The 19,939-nt window shown below is 41.3% G+C and overlaps 1 protein-coding gene across 2 annotated transcripts in view; it reads right to left on the bottom strand.

Moving 5' to 3' along the window:
- WDFY2 (WD repeat and FYVE domain containing 2) overlaps positions 1 to 19,465 on the bottom strand; it is a 156,840-nt gene extending 137,375 nt beyond the window's left edge. The window contains exon 1 of one of the 2 annotated variants that reach the window (XM_020969948.2): positions 18,522 to 19,465. In XM_020969948.2, the coding sequence (XP_020825607.1) occupies positions 18,522 to 18,658 (137 nt within the window). In that variant the 5' untranslated portion in view covers positions 18,659 to 19,465. The remainder of the gene's footprint in view (positions 1 to 18,521) is intronic. The other variant, XM_078156972.1, reaches the window with a different exon arrangement.
- Positions 19,466 to 19,939: the final 474 nt, after the last annotated feature.

Genomic DNA, 19,939 nt, shown 5'->3' with positions numbered 1-19,939 from the left:
AGAAATTAAAATGTCACAGACATTAACCCCTTCCCTCTCTCCCTTTTTTAAATTAAATGTTGTTTTCAAATATCAAGAATTTATCTCACATACACACACCCTATATTGGCCACATTCAAAAATGTGTGTCCCATTTTATATATCAGTCCTTTACCTCTCGGTCAGGAGGTGAATCTCTCAACACCTTTCCTTTCTTCTAGATAAGCTTTGCCTAAAGTTTCCTATCTTCAAGGGCCTTCTTGCTCTCTTCCATCTCTCTTCCATGTAACCCCCCTATGCTTTTCTAGGTGGTATTTGCATATTACCTTCCCCCACCTGGGACAGCCCTATGAACAGAAATAAAGGGATTCTATGCCAACTGGTGGTATCTGCTGAGTTAGCATACTTCAGTAAATGAAACAGAAGCCTTCTGTCAGAAATCATAAATTCCCAAATTGGAGTCAGTTATTTAATGTAACCACACAATTAAATACCTCTTCCATAAAACAGCTCCATAAAAAAAAAGAAGGAAAGAAGCAGTGACAGCTGTGCTTTCATTAGATTGTAAGCTCCTTGAGGGCAGGAACTGTCTTTTGCCCCCTTTTGTATCCCCAGAGCTTACTTAGCACACTGTCTGGCACTCAGCAGGCACTTAATGTTTACTAAGTGATTGACTGAGCAGATTGTCACCACTGCAGAGTTCAAATCATGCCATCTTTCCCTAAATACAATTCACATTCAATGGAAAACTTTGTGCAGAAACTCGTTAGAGTCTCCTCAAAACTGGCCACCAAATATTTTGGTAATCTCCTATAACTGAGTTAATATAATAATAATGCTACCATCAAGAGGCAGCATGGCATAAGGGGTAGAAAGGTAACCCTGGGTTTAAGTACTAATTCTGCCTGACACATAGGGTCATGATACCTTGGATTAGTTAGTTTCTTTACCTCTCAGAGCCCCAGGCAGTTGATAAGACTACAAATTGTAGACTGGTTGACCACCAGTATTTGTGAAAGAAGTTTCTTAACAATCAAAGGCCTAGACAAAAAACAATCAACAGAAAACCAACACTATCACAAATGACTTTCATATAGTACTTTAAAAGTTTGCAAGTACTTCATATACATTATCTCCCTTGAACCTCAGAACAATTGTTGTTCACTTGTGTTAAAGTCTTTGAGACTCCACTGGGAGTTTTCTTGGCAAACATCCTGGAGTGGTTTGCCATTTCCTACTCCAACTTATTTTTCAGATGAAGAAAATGAAGCAAAGAAGTGGTGAAAGATGTGGAAAAGAGAATCAGATCATTTTCTAAAACTTCACAGAAGAAAACAAAAAGAGGTACCGAAGAGGACACAAACAGAATGCTACTACTACCTTGTTCAACTTAATGTAATAACAATAGGTAACATTTACATAGCATTTACTATCTGCCAGGAATACTATGTTAAGTGCTTTACAATTATTATCTCATTTGATTCTAACAACAACCCTGGGAGGTAAGTGCTATCATCATCATCATCATCATCATCATTATTATTATTATTATTATTACTATCATTATTATTATTACTTTAATTTTATAGAAGAGAAAACTAGGTAAGCAAACTTTGAGTGACTCTGTCCAGGTTCACAGCTAGTGATGTTCTATGGAAGGATTTGTTTTCAAACACACACACACACACACACACACACACACACACACACACACACACACACACGAATAATAGTTTAGTTTCTTACACAACCCTTTTCTTTTGTTCTTTATAGATTGAAATGAGGCAGCTAGGTAGCGTGGTAGATAAGAGTGCTGGGCCAGGAGTCAAGAAGACATCTTCCTAAGTTCAAATCTGGACTCAGACACTTACTAGCTGTGTGGCCCTGGGCAAGTCACTTAACTGTGTTTGCCTCAGTTCTTCATCTGTAAAATGAGCTGGCAAAGGAAATGGCAAAATCACTCTAGTATCTCTACCAAGAAAAACCCAAATAGGGTCACAGAGAGTTGGGCATGACTGAAAAACAACTTGACAACAATATAATGAAATATCTTTATTGATTTTCAAGTTCATAATCACACACAAAAATTTAATCTTCCCTTATCTGTCCAGGTACTAAAAATGTCAGTGCTTCAGTTTAAGTTCATAGGACCATCCTGACTGCAATACACAAGTCCAAAGTCTTAATGATGACATTGTCTTCTGGAAGTTTTTGGTTTAAAGGAATGAGTGAAAAGCTGTCTCATGTGTAGTGTAACATGCCTGTGCTTGGCCATGTCCAAGTTTGCCAAGTTCTTCTGGGAACAATGGTCAGGATGCATGAAACTATGTGACACGCCCGGTTACTAAAGACAACTTTGATAACAAGCCCGCCTGTCTGTGTATGGCCTGTGATCTACGTTCTCAAACATCCAGCCATGGAACACCTGGGCTATGGCCTCTGGCCATTCTCAAGAGGCTGTCAAGAACAAGTAAGCAGAATACCAAACCATCTGGCCGGGGCACTTTTTTATGCCTGCTAAGTTGCAGGCTAGAGGATATTCCATGGCCAAAGCATGTGCTTCAATGAGAAAATACTTGTTATAAAGAGATGCCAAAAAAATAAAAATAAAGGACCATTGTAACATTTTTTTAAATGCAGAGAACAGAAGGAAGATGAGAAAAAAAAGAACAAACACGCAGGATAGTTTGAAAATAATGTGAAGAATTTATTACATACTTTAAAAAACAAGTGATATGAAAAGGAGATATGGAAATGCTTTTTCTAAAAATTGTTTATATTCAGAATCAAAATTGTTTCTTCAAGAAAAAATACTGGTCATAAGGTATACTCAGTCTTGCACTGCAGATCCCAGGAAACCCAACAAATCGCCTTAAATGTAAGAGTTTAGTTGAACAAACTCATTGAAACTTGGGTGTTCTTACTATACCAGTAAGTATTTCTCTGTTGGTTTGTTTTGGGTTTTTTTGGCGAGGCAATTGGGGTTAAATGACTTGCCCAGAGTCACACGGCTAATGAGTGTTATATGTCTAAGGCTACATTTGAACTCATGTCCTCCAGACTCCAGGGCCAGTGCTCTATCCACTGCACCACCTAGCTGCCCCAGTAAATATCTTCTTTGTATAAGTTACTTAAATCTGGCTAGCATGATTGTTAATGGAGAACAAACCAGTGGGGGCTTGAGAAGAACATTACTAAAAACCTAGCACCTTTGGTTCCCCTAGCCACCACTAGAGACTGGCCCAACAATGCGAGCCAGAGTTGAGGGAGTAGCCCCAGAGGGCACGTGACATTTATACTCTTTAAATTCGCCTGGTCTGTTACCCACACACTCAGGTCAATAACAAGGGTCCTAAAAATGTCTAGGGTTATCCTAGGCCTTAAAAAACCAAAGAAATCTTGACCCTAGAAGTTCCATGACTCACTCACATGCAGGTGTACCTGAACGGGCTGCTACCACCTCCCTCTGGGCAACAGCAGAATGCTAAATAAAGCATAATTATAGTAGTGGGGCAACTAGGTGATGCAATGGATAGAGCGCTGGGCCCGAAGTAGGAAGATCTGATTGCAAATCCAGCCTCAAATACTTATTAGCTGTGTGACCCTGGGCAAGTCACTTAACCCTGCTTGTCTCAGTTTCCTCATCTGTAAAATGAGCTGGAGAAGGAAATCGCAAACCACTCCAGTATCTTTGCCAAGAAAACCCCACATGGGGTCAGAGTCAGACACACAACTGAAACGAGTTGAGCTGCCCCAGCCCATAGATTAAAGTGGACATTTGACTCCACCAGTATTTTCAAGAACCATCTGTGTTGACCTCTTAAAACAAAAATAATTCACTTTTGTATAGCACTTTACAAAGATTACAAAGTACTTTACAACAAGCTCTGTGGAGTATCCAGTGTTAGGTTTTTATTTTTTCCTCCCCATTTTATGGATAAGGACAGAGGTGAGGTAATAGCTACCAAGCGATAATACTAAAATGGGAATTCAAGCTTTCTGATTCCAAGTCTCGACAGGAAACTGTCACATTCCTGCCCCGGGCCATTCGGCCTGCCTCGAAACCTGACCAAGCCATTTTCATCAGTGGCAGCTTTTAAAGGAGGCCTTTCCACCTCCCACATTCAAGGCTCAATTTGGATGCAGAGTGACCTTAGAAATGCCCACCAGGTCCAAGGCAGGCCTTATGGAAACAAGATAGCCAGAGGGCTGTAGCTTAACTTAGGACAGTCAAAGAGGCAAAGATCCTATTAATTACATTCTAGGATTCAAAGACAGTTGCCCACCACTGAGAGGAAATATTTCAAACTCCAAGGTTTCCTGCCTCAAATTCATTTAATGTGTGGAAATATGTATATGGTCCATATTTTTATATTCAAGAGTAGTAGCAATTGTGCTAATTAAGCAATTCAATGAGGTATAAATGGATGTCTGAACATGATAACCACTATGTAAACAGTTTGCAGAGAGAATAGAGAAAACTGCAAACTGTCAGAAAAGTAACAAATTCTGTTCACTCTCCTATCCTACAATCCATTTCTGCTGTCATTTCATTACCACTATTTTACTCAACCAACATATACATATTGCTAGAGAAACACAAGAGTGTTTATAAAGTCATTCCAACCCCATAAATTAATATTCCCTTACATAACCATCTGTCTGTAGCGGCTGCATTGGTACAACGATGACTCCTTCATCTTGTTTTTTTTAAATTTTTATATGTCTGACTTGTACAATTAACTTTGATGTGAGATAAAGTATCAAAGTCTGAGGGTGGGGAGGGGGGATTCCAGGAAAGACCCTCTAAAAGGAGCATGTAGGGGTGGCTAGGTGGCACAGTGGACAGAGCACCGGCCCTGGAGTGGACAGAGCACCCGCCCTGGAGTCAGGAGGACCTGAGCTCAAATCCAGCCTCAGACACATAACACTCAGTAGCTGTGTGACCCTGGGCAAGTCACTTAACCCCAATTGCCTAGCCAAAAACAAACAAACAAAAAAAGAAAATAAATAAATAAAAGGAGCATGTGAGAACAGGATGAGGTGGGGAGGCTTGCACTACAGTCACTAATCTTAACTATGGCCCTAAACAATATGGACCAACATAATCAAGATGCTATAAGGCCAGCTATACCATTCTGAACATGACCTGAGACCCCCAATTCTCAGAAGCATCTCTCATCCCAATTTATTCCTTATTCCCAGTGGCCTACGACACCCCCCCCCACACACACATCTTAATAGTTCCCCACAGTTGCATGTTATAATTTAAGCAATAAGACATTTTCCATTTGGTTTCCAGTATGGAGGGTTAAACCAATTTCTTTCACCTTGCTGTGCATGTTATAGGAATCTTTGTTACAGTATCCTGAGGTTCAATATAATCAATACAAAATCATCTGTGAATAGGAGATCTTTGGATAACCTTTGCTGCTTAGATGACTTTAACATCCAGGAGGAATCTCTCTCTTCTAGACATCTTCCATGACAATGACAAACATCTTAGAGGAGTATGTGACTCCCACTTTGGCACTTCACTTTGTGTTCATACTCTGCAGGTCACTGAGCAAAGTTATAATCAAAGGTGCATTTGTCAGAATCTTTTATAACTTAGAGAAAGTTTTAAAGATTCTTTAGTTTGACCAAGCCTACATGCACAGACCATTCTCCTAAAGGTTTTATAAAGATGAAGTATATTCAGTAGTAGCCGATATCTTCTGTTGCCTTTTTTTTTCTGAGAAGCATTGGTGAGTGTTTCCATTCTTCCAAAACCTTTCTCTTTGAAGAATCTTGAAAACCGATCTCTGAGTGCCTCCAGCATGGACTTCTTTAGGATGTATGTGATCAGGTCAAATGGCTTTTCCTAACTCCCAACTACCTTAAGTACCATGGCTACTTCCTCAATACTGCCTGGGAGACTAGAGGCCAAAAAGTGGTGAGGCACTATCATTATCACCAATTAACATTGATCTCTACACTACTGCAAGCAGATCTGTCCTATTTATCACACTTGTTATCCCTTCTTTCATCTGCAAAAAATGTCCTTAAATAACCTGGCTTAGATGGATCTTTTACCTTTTTAGGTATAATTTCTTTTCAATAATTCATGGCCTTTTATTAACCTTCAAATTTCTATATGAGCTTAATTTTTACATGAAGTAAACTTGAGAGTCTAATGTTGAGAGTCTATGACCAGGCTTCACGTCAATTAAGATTTGTTAAGCATCAGGGCAGCTGGGTGGCACAGTGGATAGAGCCCTGAAGTCAGGAGGACCTGAGTTCAAATCGGGCCTCAGACCAAACACCTGACACTTACTAGCTGTGTGACCCTGCACAAGTCACTTAACTCCAATTGCCTAAAAAAAAAAAAGATTTGTTATGCACCTACTGTGTATAGAATACTTTACTTAATAACTAGGGGGAGGAAGAAGTTTAGAAAAAGACTGTCCCTGCCCTCACATCCTTTATTTTGTCTTCTGGCCAAGCAGAGATTAACAATGTTTAGAGGCTGCAAGAGTTTCAGACTATAGGGCTCTTTCAGTGTCCTCATTATGGTTACCCCTTTTAAAAACTGCTGGAATAAATGCCTTTAATTTTGTCTGTTTACCATCTTTGCAGAATTTTACCTAGTCAAACTAGATCTGCTATAATCAGGAAAGATCTCTTCTGCTCTTCAAGCTCTCTTGCCTCATTAAAAATAACTAGTTAATCTGACAACTCATCCTCCACCCACAACTACTGGTTCCCTTCTGCTGAAGAGACAATCTCATTTTTTATGTCAATGTCTGCCATGTGCACCGGCTTCCAATTCTCTTCTCAAAGTTGGTGACACTGCTAAGTGGTCTACAAGCCTTTGCCCTTTTCCAATTTTCCAATTTCAAAACATGCTTTCCAAACCAGTCCTTGCCACCTTCACTTAGCCTGGAAAATCTTGTCAAGTTCTCTACTTTACCCTCTCCTTGGCTCAGCTAAAATTATCTTATTTTTCAATTAACAAGCATTTCTTCTCTCTCCCTTGCACCACCCCACATCAAAAAGAAAAATAAAACCCTTGTAACAAATATGTCTAATCAAGCAAAACAAATTCCTGCACTGATCATGTCCAAAAAATATGTCTCGTTCTGCATCTTGGTGTATCACCTCTCTAACAGGTGGAGAACATAGATTATCATCAGTTGTCATGACTCGTGGCTGTTCATTACATTGCTCAGAGTCTGAGTCTTTCAAAGTTGTTGTATCAACTGTTGTCCTAGCTCTGCTTGCTTCCCTCTTCATCAGTTCATGTAAGTCCATCCAGGTTTCTCTAAACCCATCTCTTTAATCATTTCTGATGGTTCTATTACATTAATATACCCTAATTTGCTCAGCTATTCCAAGCTGATGGGCATCTCCTTAGTTTCTATTTCTTTGCCACTACAAAAAAACTATTATAAATATTTTTGTACATCCTGGTCCTTTTCTCTTTTCCATGATATTTTGGGAAGCACAGGCTCAGTAGCATGGGAGACTAAGGTAAAAAGGTACACACAGGTTAGTTACTTTTGGGACACAATTGCAAATCATTTTCCAGTACAGCTGGACCAATTCACCGCTTCACCAACAGTATATTAATGAGCCTGTTCTCCTGAAGCAACACTTGCTGTCATTTCTTTTCTTATTATCTTTTTTAAGCTGATGAGCATGAGGCAGAACCTCAAGAGTTGCTTTGTTTTCCTTTAATTTTTAGTGATAACAGCTACAATTATCTTCATGGTGGGTCTGTTTGCTTTCTATTATCTCAGTCACTTCCAAAGAATGATGATCAATTTTCCCATAAAACAACGTTTCATGTTGCCTTTGCATGAACTGAGCACCCAATGAAAGCAACTTACTGTCTTACTGCTGACCCCAACCTGCATTTAGATGAACAATTATGTGCTTTATATCTCTGCCTGGAAATTTCAGAGGCATCTCAAACTCAATAGATGCAAAAGAGAACCCACTGGCTTGCTCCCTAAACCTACTCTCCCTCTTCCTACCTACCCTTTTCCTGTCTAGGACACTACCATTCTTGCTGATATTCAGGCTCCTTTTTTCCTTTCTTTCTTTCTTTCTTTCTTTCTTTCTTTCTTTCTTTCTTTCTTTCTTTCTTTCTTTCTTTTTTTTGAGGCAATCAGGATTAAGTGACTTACCCAGGATCACACAGCTATTAAGTGTCTGAGGTCACATTTGAATTCAGGTCCTCCTGACTCCAGGGACAGTGTTCTATCTGCTGCACCACCTAGCTGCCTCTGACACTCTACATGACTGAAATGACCAAATGATAACATAGTAAGTACACTGAGAAATACATGTATAACCTCTAAGACAAAATACAATTCCTCTTTCTGGTATTTAAAATCTCTCTGCAGTCTAGCGCTACCCAGTCTTCTGGAGTTGGTTTCATATCGCTCCCCTTTACACACTCTACATTTTGGTCAAACTATCCTACATCTGATATAGCCTAGTTTCTGGCCCCCATGACTAGAATGGCTCTCCTATCTGCCTCGCGGAATCCTGAGCTCTCTACAATGATCCAGCTCAAGTGCACCTTCCTTCAAGACGATCCGACTGACTTCCCCAGCGACTGAGCTGTTAGCTGTATTCGACAACTTTGTATTTATAGTCTTTACATTTATTCCATGTATATTTATATGTATACTTGTTTCTCCTCTGCAATGTAAATTCCTTGTAAGCAGGGAATCTCATTCTTTTTATTTAAATCCCCAATGCTTGTTAACTAACCCCAAAATTACTTTGTATTTGTTTTGTGTATATTTTTGTTCATTTCATGAGTCAGAAATGAGATTTGAACCCATGTACTGATGGTACATTCTTCACCTTGAAAAGACTACAAGCCTAAGACCAAAGTGGAGGGAGTGCTGGTGCATGATTTTCTGTTAGCAGATGATTGTGCACTCAGTGCAGCCTCTGAAGCTGAGATGCAACAAAGTATGGATCCATTCTCTGCTGCCTGTGCTCATTTTGGCCTAACAATTAACACCAAGAAAACACAGGTGCTCCATCAGTCAGCACCACACCATTTCTCCATGGAATCATAGGCTACAGCAGATGGAGAAGTTTTGAATCCTATGGATAAGTTTATTTACCTTGGTAGTATACTTTTCAGGGATGTATATACACTGATAATGAGGTTGATGCACACATTACCAGAGCTGGCTCAGTGTTTGGGAGGCTCCAAAGGAAAGTATGAGAGAGAAGAAGTATTAGACTGACTACCAGACTGAAGGTCTACAGAGCTGTTGTGCTGACCTCATTGCTATATGCCTGTGAAACCTGGACAGTATACAAGTGCCATGCCAGAAAACTGAATCACTTCCATTTGCATTGTCTTAGGAAGATTCTGAAGATCACTTGGCAGGATAAGATAGCAGACACTGAGGTCCTTTCTTGAACTAAACTGCCAAGCATTCAAACTCTGCTTCAGAGAGCACACCTCCAATGGGCTAGCCACACTGTTCAAATGCAGAACGTTTGCTTGCCAGAAAGACTATTTTATGGAGAGCTCACACAGGGCACTCGTTCAGACGGTGGTCAGAAGAAGTGATATGAGGACACTCTCAAGGTCTCTCTTAAGAACTCTGGAATTGACATGGGAGACATCGGCATAGTACCATTCAGCATGGTGTGCCTTCGTCTGAGAAGGTGCTGTGCTCTTTGAGCAAAGCAGAATTGAAACAGCTCAAGAGAAACACAAGACAGGCAAACTTGGAGAATCCACCCCAAAGGTTCACATGGACTATTCATGCCTGACCTGTGGCAGAACATTCCAAGCTCGTATTGCTCTGACCAGCCACAATCGGACACAGTGAACCTTGACTCTAGCGTAGTGATGTCGTTTTGGTCGTCTTTGATAACAAAGGACAACAGCCAACCAGGGACTTTATATCCCCAGCACCACACAATGCCTAGCACGTGGTGTAAGCTGAATTAATGCTAATTGAATAAGTGAATGAAATAAGTGCCTAATATCTTTGTATGTGGTACTTAGTAGCTGAATGTTTGTTGAATTTGAATTTTGTTGAATTCAATCTAAATCCAATAATGTGACTTATTAATCCTTGAAAGTGGTTTAGTCTAAATTCAGATCTGTTAAAAACTCATAAAAATTTCACATGGAAAGTCAAAGACAAGATGACTATTCCATCTAAAGATCAAAATACAGCAACTTGCTAAAACCCTCAAAACAACTTAGTGGATTGTTGAGTGGCAATTATCCAGGATTTTGCAAAGAACTGATGAACATGAACTATTTTCAGTAATTCTGCTTCGACTGTGTCACCTTGGAGTGGAGTGGGGTAGGTCCCAAATTTCAGTAGTCCAGCAGCAACACATATGGGGGGGGGGAGTGATACAGGACTAACAAACACTTTTTAATATTATCTTTTAAATACATGTATGTTTTTTATTGCCACAAAGTCCTGCCTTCCACTGAATATCAGTATTTCTTTTCTGATATACCAACTCCCATTTGCTTATATGGAAGTCTCAAAGCCTCAAGGTAGGCAGCAACAATTTTCAATCCTTGACTAGGGTATAAAATGCCTGGGTCTTGGTTCTAAGTTAGGGAACCCCATTTTTCCTCTCAGGTCACTTGCTCATTATCAGAAAAAAAAATTCAACAACTACCTAAATTAAAAAGCAAGCTAACGTACATTTGCGGAATTTCATTTGTAAATAAAGAAATAAAATGTATACCCATCCACTTTTTAAATTAGTTACAAGGAATATTAAAATTCTATTCAATAAGTTTTTAAAAATATGCTTTTGGGGGCAACTAGGTGATGCAGTGGCTAGAGCTCTGGCCTTGGAGTCAGGAGGACCTGAGTTCAAATCCAGCCTCAGACACATAACACTTACTAGCTGTGTGACCCTTAACCTTGATTGTCTCACCAAAAAACCAAAAAAAAACACCATGCTTTTTAATATGAATAAGGAAGAAAGGCAAGCAGAAGGTGCAAGAGAGAAGAAGGAAGAAAAAAGACAAAAAAAGAAATGGGGCCTTGGGAGTAAAATTGAGAGATTCAGACACACATAAAAAGAGTCAAACAGAAATAAATCACAGGTGGAAGAGGGGAAGAGGAACAAGGGGACAAACATTTACTAAATGGCTACCAATATCCCATTTAGTGGGAAGAGACAAAGATGCAACTCATTTACAAATGCTGCTGTCGAAGGGCGTGGGAGGAAGAGGGGAGGGGGCAGGGAACAAAAAAAATCAAAGAAGTTTAATAAACAAATTGTACTTGGCAACTTCAGATATAATTCCATCAGTCACCACTTGGTCTGTCCCTCTGCAAATTTTGTGACCTTTACACAAAGAGCTGGATCTGACCTATAGGCAGAATTTCCCTGTCCCTGCACTACAGTAGTCACTCACACTAATAGTGCTAAATATGGTAACTGCTACAAGACAATATGGCAAATCAAATTTTCCAAGTCATTCTCCAGCCTTACAAACTGATTCATCAGCCCTGCCTCCCTTCCCTGACAATGAAGTGGGCAGAGCAGTGGGCAGAGGACCACGTGTCTCCCTTCTAGCCCTACCAGCTGACAGCAGAACCACAAGTTCCAGGTCTATGAGATAGGGGAGTGGGACACAAAAGAGAGGCTCAGGAAAAGGCAGAATTGGCGGCAAAGTCTGAAAAGTGTGCACTGTCTGACAAAAGCAAAATCTGAGAGCCGAAGATCCTCATTACCTGTGGGTGTAAAGTCAGGGCCTTCTGGAAGAACTGCACCAGAACAAGGGCTATCCATCTCTAGAGTTCTTAATCTTTTTATGTGTTCTAAACCACCCCTTTGTAAGTCCAGTGAAGCTTGTATTATACTTCTCAGAATACTGTTTTTAAGTGCACGAAATCAAATAGAGATTACAAAGGAAATTAATTATATTGATATACTGTTTTCAAATAAAAAATTTTTTAGTAAGTTCACAGACCTCGGCTTCAGAACCTCTGCTTGAGAAGTACCCGGGGGTGACATTTGACAAGTGATTTTGAAAGATCTAGCCTGAAGTGCCACTCTTTTCTATTCTATACCTTCTATTCAAAGGTTAATGACCCCAGCCTCTATTTTCTTCATGGGAATAAGGGAACTCATTTTAACTCCTTCATATGAACTTGTTTTCCTGACCAGGCCTGGATTTTGTTTGTTTTGTTTTTTAAAATGTGTTTATTTTACGATTCACCAGAGTCAAGAGTTTTGTTTTGTTTTTTAAATAACTGCTTTAAGCAGATTCCTGGAACTTTAGCAGAGGGAAAGGAAGAGAGGGAGGGAGTAGAGAGGAAGAGATCATGGTTCACTAGATAATTATTAAAATATATAATTAACAAATACCTACTCATTATTGGTAGATCTGTCCAGACAAAAAGAAAAATGCTTTTAGGCCAGACAACTGATCACGACAACAACTGGCAAACACAACTCAAATAAGCAACAGAATATAAGAAAGTTCCAAGTAACAGTGAAGAAGAGACAGGGAGCCAAATGCTTCTTATCAAGTCAAACATTTATTCAGCCACAGCCATCCCAAAGGCTAAGTAAGGACCCATCCATCTAGGGTTTACTTTCATTGGCCACAGCCCTACCCCAATTCCACCAGAGTTTGTCTAGAGGATTCCAGCCACCTGGATCAATTCTGGGGGCTATTTAATCCAGACAAAATGATTCTCGGGCTGAAAAGCTTTGTCAATAGCCAAAGGGAGGGATCCAGACGGTTCACGGTCATTTCAGAACCGTGAGAATCTCTCACCTTCCCCAGTAGCCAAATTGTTCCGGACTGGAATCCAAAGAGATTATCCAAAAACTGAGAAGTCCTAAGAATGTAGTGGGTCCAGTTCAACTAGACATTGGGCTCCCATACCAAACAAACACTTCTGCAAAACTTAGCCACCAGTAAATAAATACCACTGAAGCAGATCAGGATAGCTACTTGATTTCAATTTCTCTAAAAAGTAATGGTGATTCAGTATAAAGCTTGCCCTTTTTTAATATTTGAATTCTCACAGACTTATTTCCCTGAATAGCAGGATTTGGTTTTACAGTGTGAACCAAGTCTGTCTTCTTCAAGAAGTTAGAACCACTAAGGAATTCAGTGGGTAAACATGTCCCAAATACAGGGTTCTTAACATGGTGTCCATAAAGTTTTAAAGAAAGAAAATTTTTGGATAAACATGTTGTGACATAACTGGTTTCCTTTGTAGCTGATACTGCATTTTACACATTTAAAAACAATATTTTGGGGCAGCTAGGTGGCGCAGCGAATAGAGCTCTGGCCTTGGAGTCAGGAGGACCTGAGTTCAAATCTAGCCTCAGACACTTAACACTTACTAGCTGTGTGACCCTGGGCAAGTCACTTAACCCCACTGCCTAGCCAAAAAAACAAACAAGCAAAAAACAATATTCTGAGGAAAGGGCCATAGATTAACAAAAAGGATTAAAAACCTCTATCCTAAATAAAAGATGAAGAACAGGATAAGGTCTTCCTGACAAGTGCCAAACACACTGGGTACAAGGCCTTGATTTTAATTTGTTAAAGTCTCTTTCTTTTTTTTTCCTTCTTTTTTTTTTTTTGGCTAGGCAATGGGGTTAAGTGACTTGCCCAGGGTCACACAGCTAGTAAGTGTTATGTGTCTGAAGTCGAATTTGAACTCAGGTCCTCCTGAATCCAGGGCCGGTGCTCTATCCACTGCACCACCTAGGTGCTCCTAAAGTCTTTTTCACAATAAAGATACTTTGCAGGTTATTACCTAATGACAGAAACCTAGATATTTGATACCTCTTCCCTAAAAAAAAAGGCAAATAAAATTGTAAAGTTAAATACATGACTTTTTTCTATTAGGGAATTTCTGCTAGTCAGGGCACTCTTTTGGAATTTTTGCATAGGTTTTTTTTTTAAGGTTTCCTTCCCTCTAAAATTTTCTCCCTTTTAATTGTAAAATTGAGAAGAAAAAGTGGCCCGACACTCACTTTTCTCTCAAGCACGTATGCACTATAATGTAACTTAGTTCCATGCCACATCTATCCATCAAGCAATCATGGGTTAAAGAAAACAGGAATCTTAAATTCCTATTATTAATCATTATTATTATTATTATTATTAATAGGAGTCTCAAATCACAATTTAATTGTTGGTTTCTAAATGTTATGAGTTTGTCTAAAATATTGATCAGGATCATTTAGAGCCATTTGGAAAGAAACAAAGTCTCTCCAGCACTAAAAATAAGGAAAGTGCAAGGTAGGAGAGTTACCTAAGAGAAGACATCTATACAAAAAGTTAAGTCTCTTTTTATGTGGCTGGTTCTACCATTTACCCGGAAGAAAACACTTAGCTATTGGTCTAGGTTATTTCAAGTCCATTTTTCAGCTCTGAAAAAAACTATGATTATACCTAAATTTCCATTCCAAAGGAAGTTTCTGGAAGAATGCAAAAAGAGTGGGGCAGGAAGAGAAGAGAAAGATGAAATCTCAGTGGTTTTAACTAGATAAATATCACCAACTCCAAAGAAGTCAGTATTGGCATAATGCTTTCCAAAGTGGTGCAATATCCGGGATCTTCATATCCTGATCGAGCAGATCTAAATTCTTGTGGGATTGGACAGTATCTGGTTTCGTTACATAACTGAATGACGACTTAGTGACTTCTTTGGGAGTCACTTCTTTGGGCCACTTCAGGTTAAAGCTAAAAGTCTTCAATTTAGTACCCTCTGATCAGTTTTCCCAGTAATTTTTTTTAAACAAAAACTGCATTCTGGCTTTAAAAGACATATAGACAGTCAGTTTCCTGGCAGATTACTGGCATAAGCCAGTTGACATGGTTTCTGAATAAAGTATAAGAATATGGATTTTAACATTTGTAAATGTATGTTTATTCTTTGAAGATTTAAAAACCAGCTGTGGTTACAACTTACTTTAAACCTTTTCTCTTGATAATTATTTCTGAGTATGCCACTTGTTGAACTTTGAGCATCGCTGACACTCCATCCATTTTAAGTCATTAAAAGATTCAAATATTCAAAAACTAGTTTGAATCTATCCAACTTCCGTACTACCTTCAGGACAATCTCTCCACTCTTTTCAGTAAGAGGCAAAGAAATCATAAACTATGGGGAACATTTTGCCTACAATCAAAGAAAACATTTGATATGATTCTTTATAGGTCAAACAACACGATAACTAAATTCCATTCAATTGAATGAGCCAATGCCTAAATTATTTCCACAGGTAGGTCCCAATTAGGCGGAATAATGAATCCTTTTAAGTGGTCACATACAATTACCCTATGTTACATAATTACAACTTTGAAGAGTTCCAGTTCAAATTTGAATCCATGGGACCACTTCACAGAATTCATTATCCCCCCTAATTGGGACCTGGTTGTGTAACTAAAGCAGAGTTAAGAAAGGGGGCAATGGGGCTTGGTAGTGGAATGTTGCTTGGTGGATAAAGGGCTGGTCTTGAAGTCAAGAAAATCTCTGTTCACTGACTGCCTGGAATATATATATATCAGCTGTATAACCACAAGCAAGTCAATTAAGCTGTCAGGAACCAAAACTTTTAAGTTATAGACTTGGGATCTGCATTGGTAGAGGAAATTTCCAAACCAATGAAATTATATCTGCTCCTCCTCCACCAAAAAGGAAAATCTGAATAGAGACAGAATTTTAGAACTGAAATGGACCTTAAAAATTAAATAGTTGAACCCTCCTCTCATTCTACACATGAGTAAAATGGAGCCCAGAGAGACCATATAACTTGTTCGAGGTCCAGCAGAGAATAATAGTTACAGTCCTGATAGTCTTGGTACAAATAATTCCTTTGTATCTTCAATTATAGGCAGTTAGGCATTGCAATGGATAAAGCACACGAACTGAAGACACGAGAAACTGGGTTCAAATCCAGCCTCAGACATTTACTGTGTGACCCTGGGCAAGTCACTTCACCCTATTTGCCTCAGTTCCTCATCTGTAAAATGATCTGGAGAGGAAATAGCAAACCACTCCAGGATCTCTGCTAAGAAAAATGAAGTCAGGGGGCAGCGAGGTGGCGCAGTGGATAGAGCACCGGCCCTGGATTCAGGAGGACCTGAGTTCAAATCTGGCCTCAGACACATAACACTTACTAGCTGTGTGACCCTGGGCAAGTCACTTAACCCCACTGCCTAGCCAAAAACAAAAACAAAAACAGAAAAATGAAGTCAGGAAGAGTCAGAAAAGGGACTGAATAGAAACAAGCTTTGGAATCAGAAATTCTGGGTAGTGAAAGTTTTCTCATTGGGGAAACAGAGGAAGGTCATTACAAAAGTCTAGTCCACCCAAAAAAAAAAGCTGAGGATTCTCAAAGGATTCAGAGATGGAAAGGGCTTTGGAAATCATTTAGTTCAACTCTGTCACTTTACAGAGGAAACCGAAGCCTAAAAGAGACTGCTACTTTCCCAAAGTCACATGGGTAGCAGAGTCAAAATTCTAACACAGGCTTTGACTCCATATCCAGATTTCTTTCTACACTGTTTCCTGGATTTACTACTTTCTACAAGTCTCAGCTAAATAAAAATTTCACCTTTGCAAGCAGACTTTTCCTCTCGCCCTTAACATTAGTGCCTTCCCTCTAAGATTATCTCCAATTTATCCTGTATCTATCTTGTCTGTAAATAGCTGCTTGCATGTTATCTTCCCCATTAGACAGTGAGCTGTTTTTGCCTTACTATATATCTCAGAGCTTAGTAAAGTGCCTGTGACAATGTAAGCACTTAATACTTCTTGACTACACAATGATGCCTCTTGAATTAGTTGATTTCTAGAGTCCCTTCCAGCTCTGAAATCCAACAATTCTACAAAACCCCACCTAACCTAGACAAAAAAGAAATTTTTAAAGCTTGGTAATCTAGGGAAAAGAAATAGGGTAAGGGTTTTGTCATGTCTCTTTTTCCCTACTGAGTCTAAGAAGTTTTAATTATTTATTAAATAGAAGCCGAGATCAGCTACTTACAAACTGGTTAAAAGTCCCTTTCCCAATATATTCACTTAGAACAAGATTTTATAATAAAAAAAACAATGTGGAACATCTATGGCACTCTTAATAACAGACTTTTACCTCCATGGAAAGATCAAGCACCCAAAGTCTCTGCACAAATTTTGGAAGGTTACAACAAACACATATTAAATTACAGCAATGAATTTCATTGCAGACTGTTTGCCAAGGACAAGAGGTGTATGTTTACATTTTCTCCCATCAAACTGCAGAGGAAATGGATCAGGTTTCTTTTGGATCATAGCAGGTAGATAAGAGAACATCATCCAATACGCTAACAGTACATTTGATGAAGAACTTAATCAATGATTTATAGCAGGGCCAAGTAGCAGTTATAAAGGGGACAAAGAAAGCTGAGTGAGGACCTGAGGGTAACGGCACTAAACACAGGACTAAGTTCACTTCCTTCACTGAAAGTGGATCTGCCAAGGCATGCTTTCTACTCATTAATTAAACCTGACTACATATTTTACACTGAGTATATAGTATCCTAACATTTTAACTGTCCGGTAGCTTTATATTAGCTACTCAAATATCCATTGGTATATCTGATCAGCTACTATAATTAAATTATGATCTGCCCTTCACCTATATTCAAACAGCATTCTTCCAGAAACTAACCTAGTCAGCTGTTTCTGCATATTTGATATGCTATTGTCTGCGCATCAACTCCACTTTTGCAAGTCAGGCAGTACACAATTAAAAGCAAATAAGCCAGCAAGGGAAGGAACTCTAAAGCTATTTATAGGGGTTTTCTTGGTTCCCTGTATGTTCTAGGCACTTCCCCTTGAAAGTAAAAAGGGATGGGGGGGGAGAAGAGTGAAGAAACCACCACACTATAACGTAAAGTTAGTGGTTTGCAATTTGCAACATTTACTGAAAGCAGTAAACTAAATGCAGTTTATTGAAGGCCGCTTCAAAATGTACTAAGAATAGTGGGCAGAGAGAAAGATTTGCCTTCGCAGAGTCCAGCAGAAAACGCTTCAACTGCAATGTATCAAACACCTTCGTTATCTCCAATGGTCAGTTCAGTGCGTCTTTTGGGCACCTGCCGCGCAGAGTCCAAAAGGCAGCATCAGCAACGCCGGCCAGCTCAGGTGCGGACTCTCCCCAGAGCGAGGCCCGAGGCTGGACAGCAGCCCCGACCCCATCAGCTGGGGGAACAGCCCAGGGACGCCGAGGGGCGGGGAGACTGATCCTGGGGGGAGTGCCCAGGGCTCGGGCGGCCGGTCGGGTCTGCGCATCCAAGAGACACGCAGCACAAGGAGGCGGCGCGCAGCGCTCGTTCGGCTGGGGCGCTCGGAGATGCGCTCCGGAGGGGGGGGGGAACACTAGCGAGACCCCCAGGGGAAAGAATGAAGAAAGTAGAAGCCAAGGAACAAAAGCGCCCGGGGTTGGGGGAGGGTCAAGAGAAGAAAAAAATCGCCGGTCCGTCCTCCCCGTCCCGCCTGGGGCATCCCTGCGGGGTCTCGTACCTGTCCTCGGAGACGCTGATGACTCCCTCCTCCTTAGGCACGATCACTGCCATATTCACCACGTCCTGGGACCCCTCCACTCGCTGCAGCAAGACCGGCTTGCGGGTCAGCGCCTTCGGCTGGATCTCCGCCGCCATGGGAGGAGGGGGCTGGCCGGGGGGCACTGCAGCCGCCGCCGCGGGGCCCGGGCTGGGACACCAGCAGACGCAAGAGCGCACAGCCCCGCAGGCGCGGGTTCAGGACTGCAACAGAAGCTCAGGCCAGCAGGACGGGAATAGCAGCAGGCACAGATCATATCCCGGCTGCGCCTCCGGGATAACTCAGTGTCGCTCGGGGGCCCGGCAGCTACAGCGGCGGTCTGAGGCGCCACCACAGCCAAAGGGAGGGGAGGGGACCGACCGGAGAGCAAGGGAAGGGAGGGGAGGGAGGGAGGAGGCGAAAGAGACGGGGCTATCCCTCGGGGGCGGGGCCCACGGACCTGGGGGAGGAGCTTAGGCAGCTGGATTACGCGTGATGAACATCATTTCCGGGAAGTGGGACCGGGACCAGACTACGCAGGAAGCTTGAGGCTAGTGCGCAGGCGTCTTTTGTACGGCTTCCCTCCTGCTCAAGCATGGCAGCTCGGACGCTTTCGCGGCTCGACTTCCCCTAGTGCGCATGTGCTCGCCTTTCTCCTCCCATTTCGCTTCTTACGCTCCAGTCTTTAAATGGAACATCCAGGCCCCGCCCTCTTTATCCTCCAGTGGAATGAACACGCGTATTCCCGACCGCTGGCGAGAGACGCGCTAGTCTCTGGCACCGCCCACTCCTGCCTCTCTACTATAGGAAGAACCCGAGAGGGCCGGAAACAACCGGCGCCCTGAGAAACTGGGACTAGCTAGACGCATTGCGCCGAAGGAAGCCCGAGCACAACAACATTCCTAGAATGCTCGCGGTCTCGGCCACCAGCCCGGACTAGCGGAGAAGGGGCGGGGACCGCATTGCGTCTTGGGATTTGTAGTTTCGGCCGTGCGCGGCGGGTTGCTGCCGCACCTCGCTGCATTCTTGCTGCTGCGCTGACAGTCCCTGCGGATGGGGCCTTCCGGGTCCAGCTTTCCCTAGCGCAGACGCTGATCTTGGGGCCTAACTGGAAAAATGAAAAATAAATTTTAAAAAGAGTCCTAGTTTACTTCTTGGGGACTGAGTGGGAAGAGGAGTGGCGGTTCCCGGATTCACCTCTCCAGTTCAGTGGCATAGTTTCTGCCCATCCAGCTTGCATCCAGCCTCTCTAATCTTGTACCGTAAAAGCTGGGCCCAGGGAGCCCATGCGCCTAGTTAAATGATTGATTAGAAAGCAAAGGAATGGAAGGTGCGGTGATGGAGAGGGAGGTAATGTTACAGATAAGGGAGCTGAATAACTGAATTGCGGTTAGTGAAAT

This window comes from Phascolarctos cinereus, unplaced genomic scaffold (assembly GCF_003287225.1).
Source record: "Phascolarctos cinereus isolate Bilbo 61053 unplaced genomic scaffold, phaCin_HiC Scaffold_726;HRSCAF=1367, whole genome shotgun sequence".
NCBI lineage: Eukaryota > Metazoa > Chordata > Mammalia > Diprotodontia > Phascolarctidae > Phascolarctos > Phascolarctos cinereus.
Note: the sequence above shows the minus strand (reverse complement) of the source record. Positions and strands in the feature narration are given on the sequence as shown.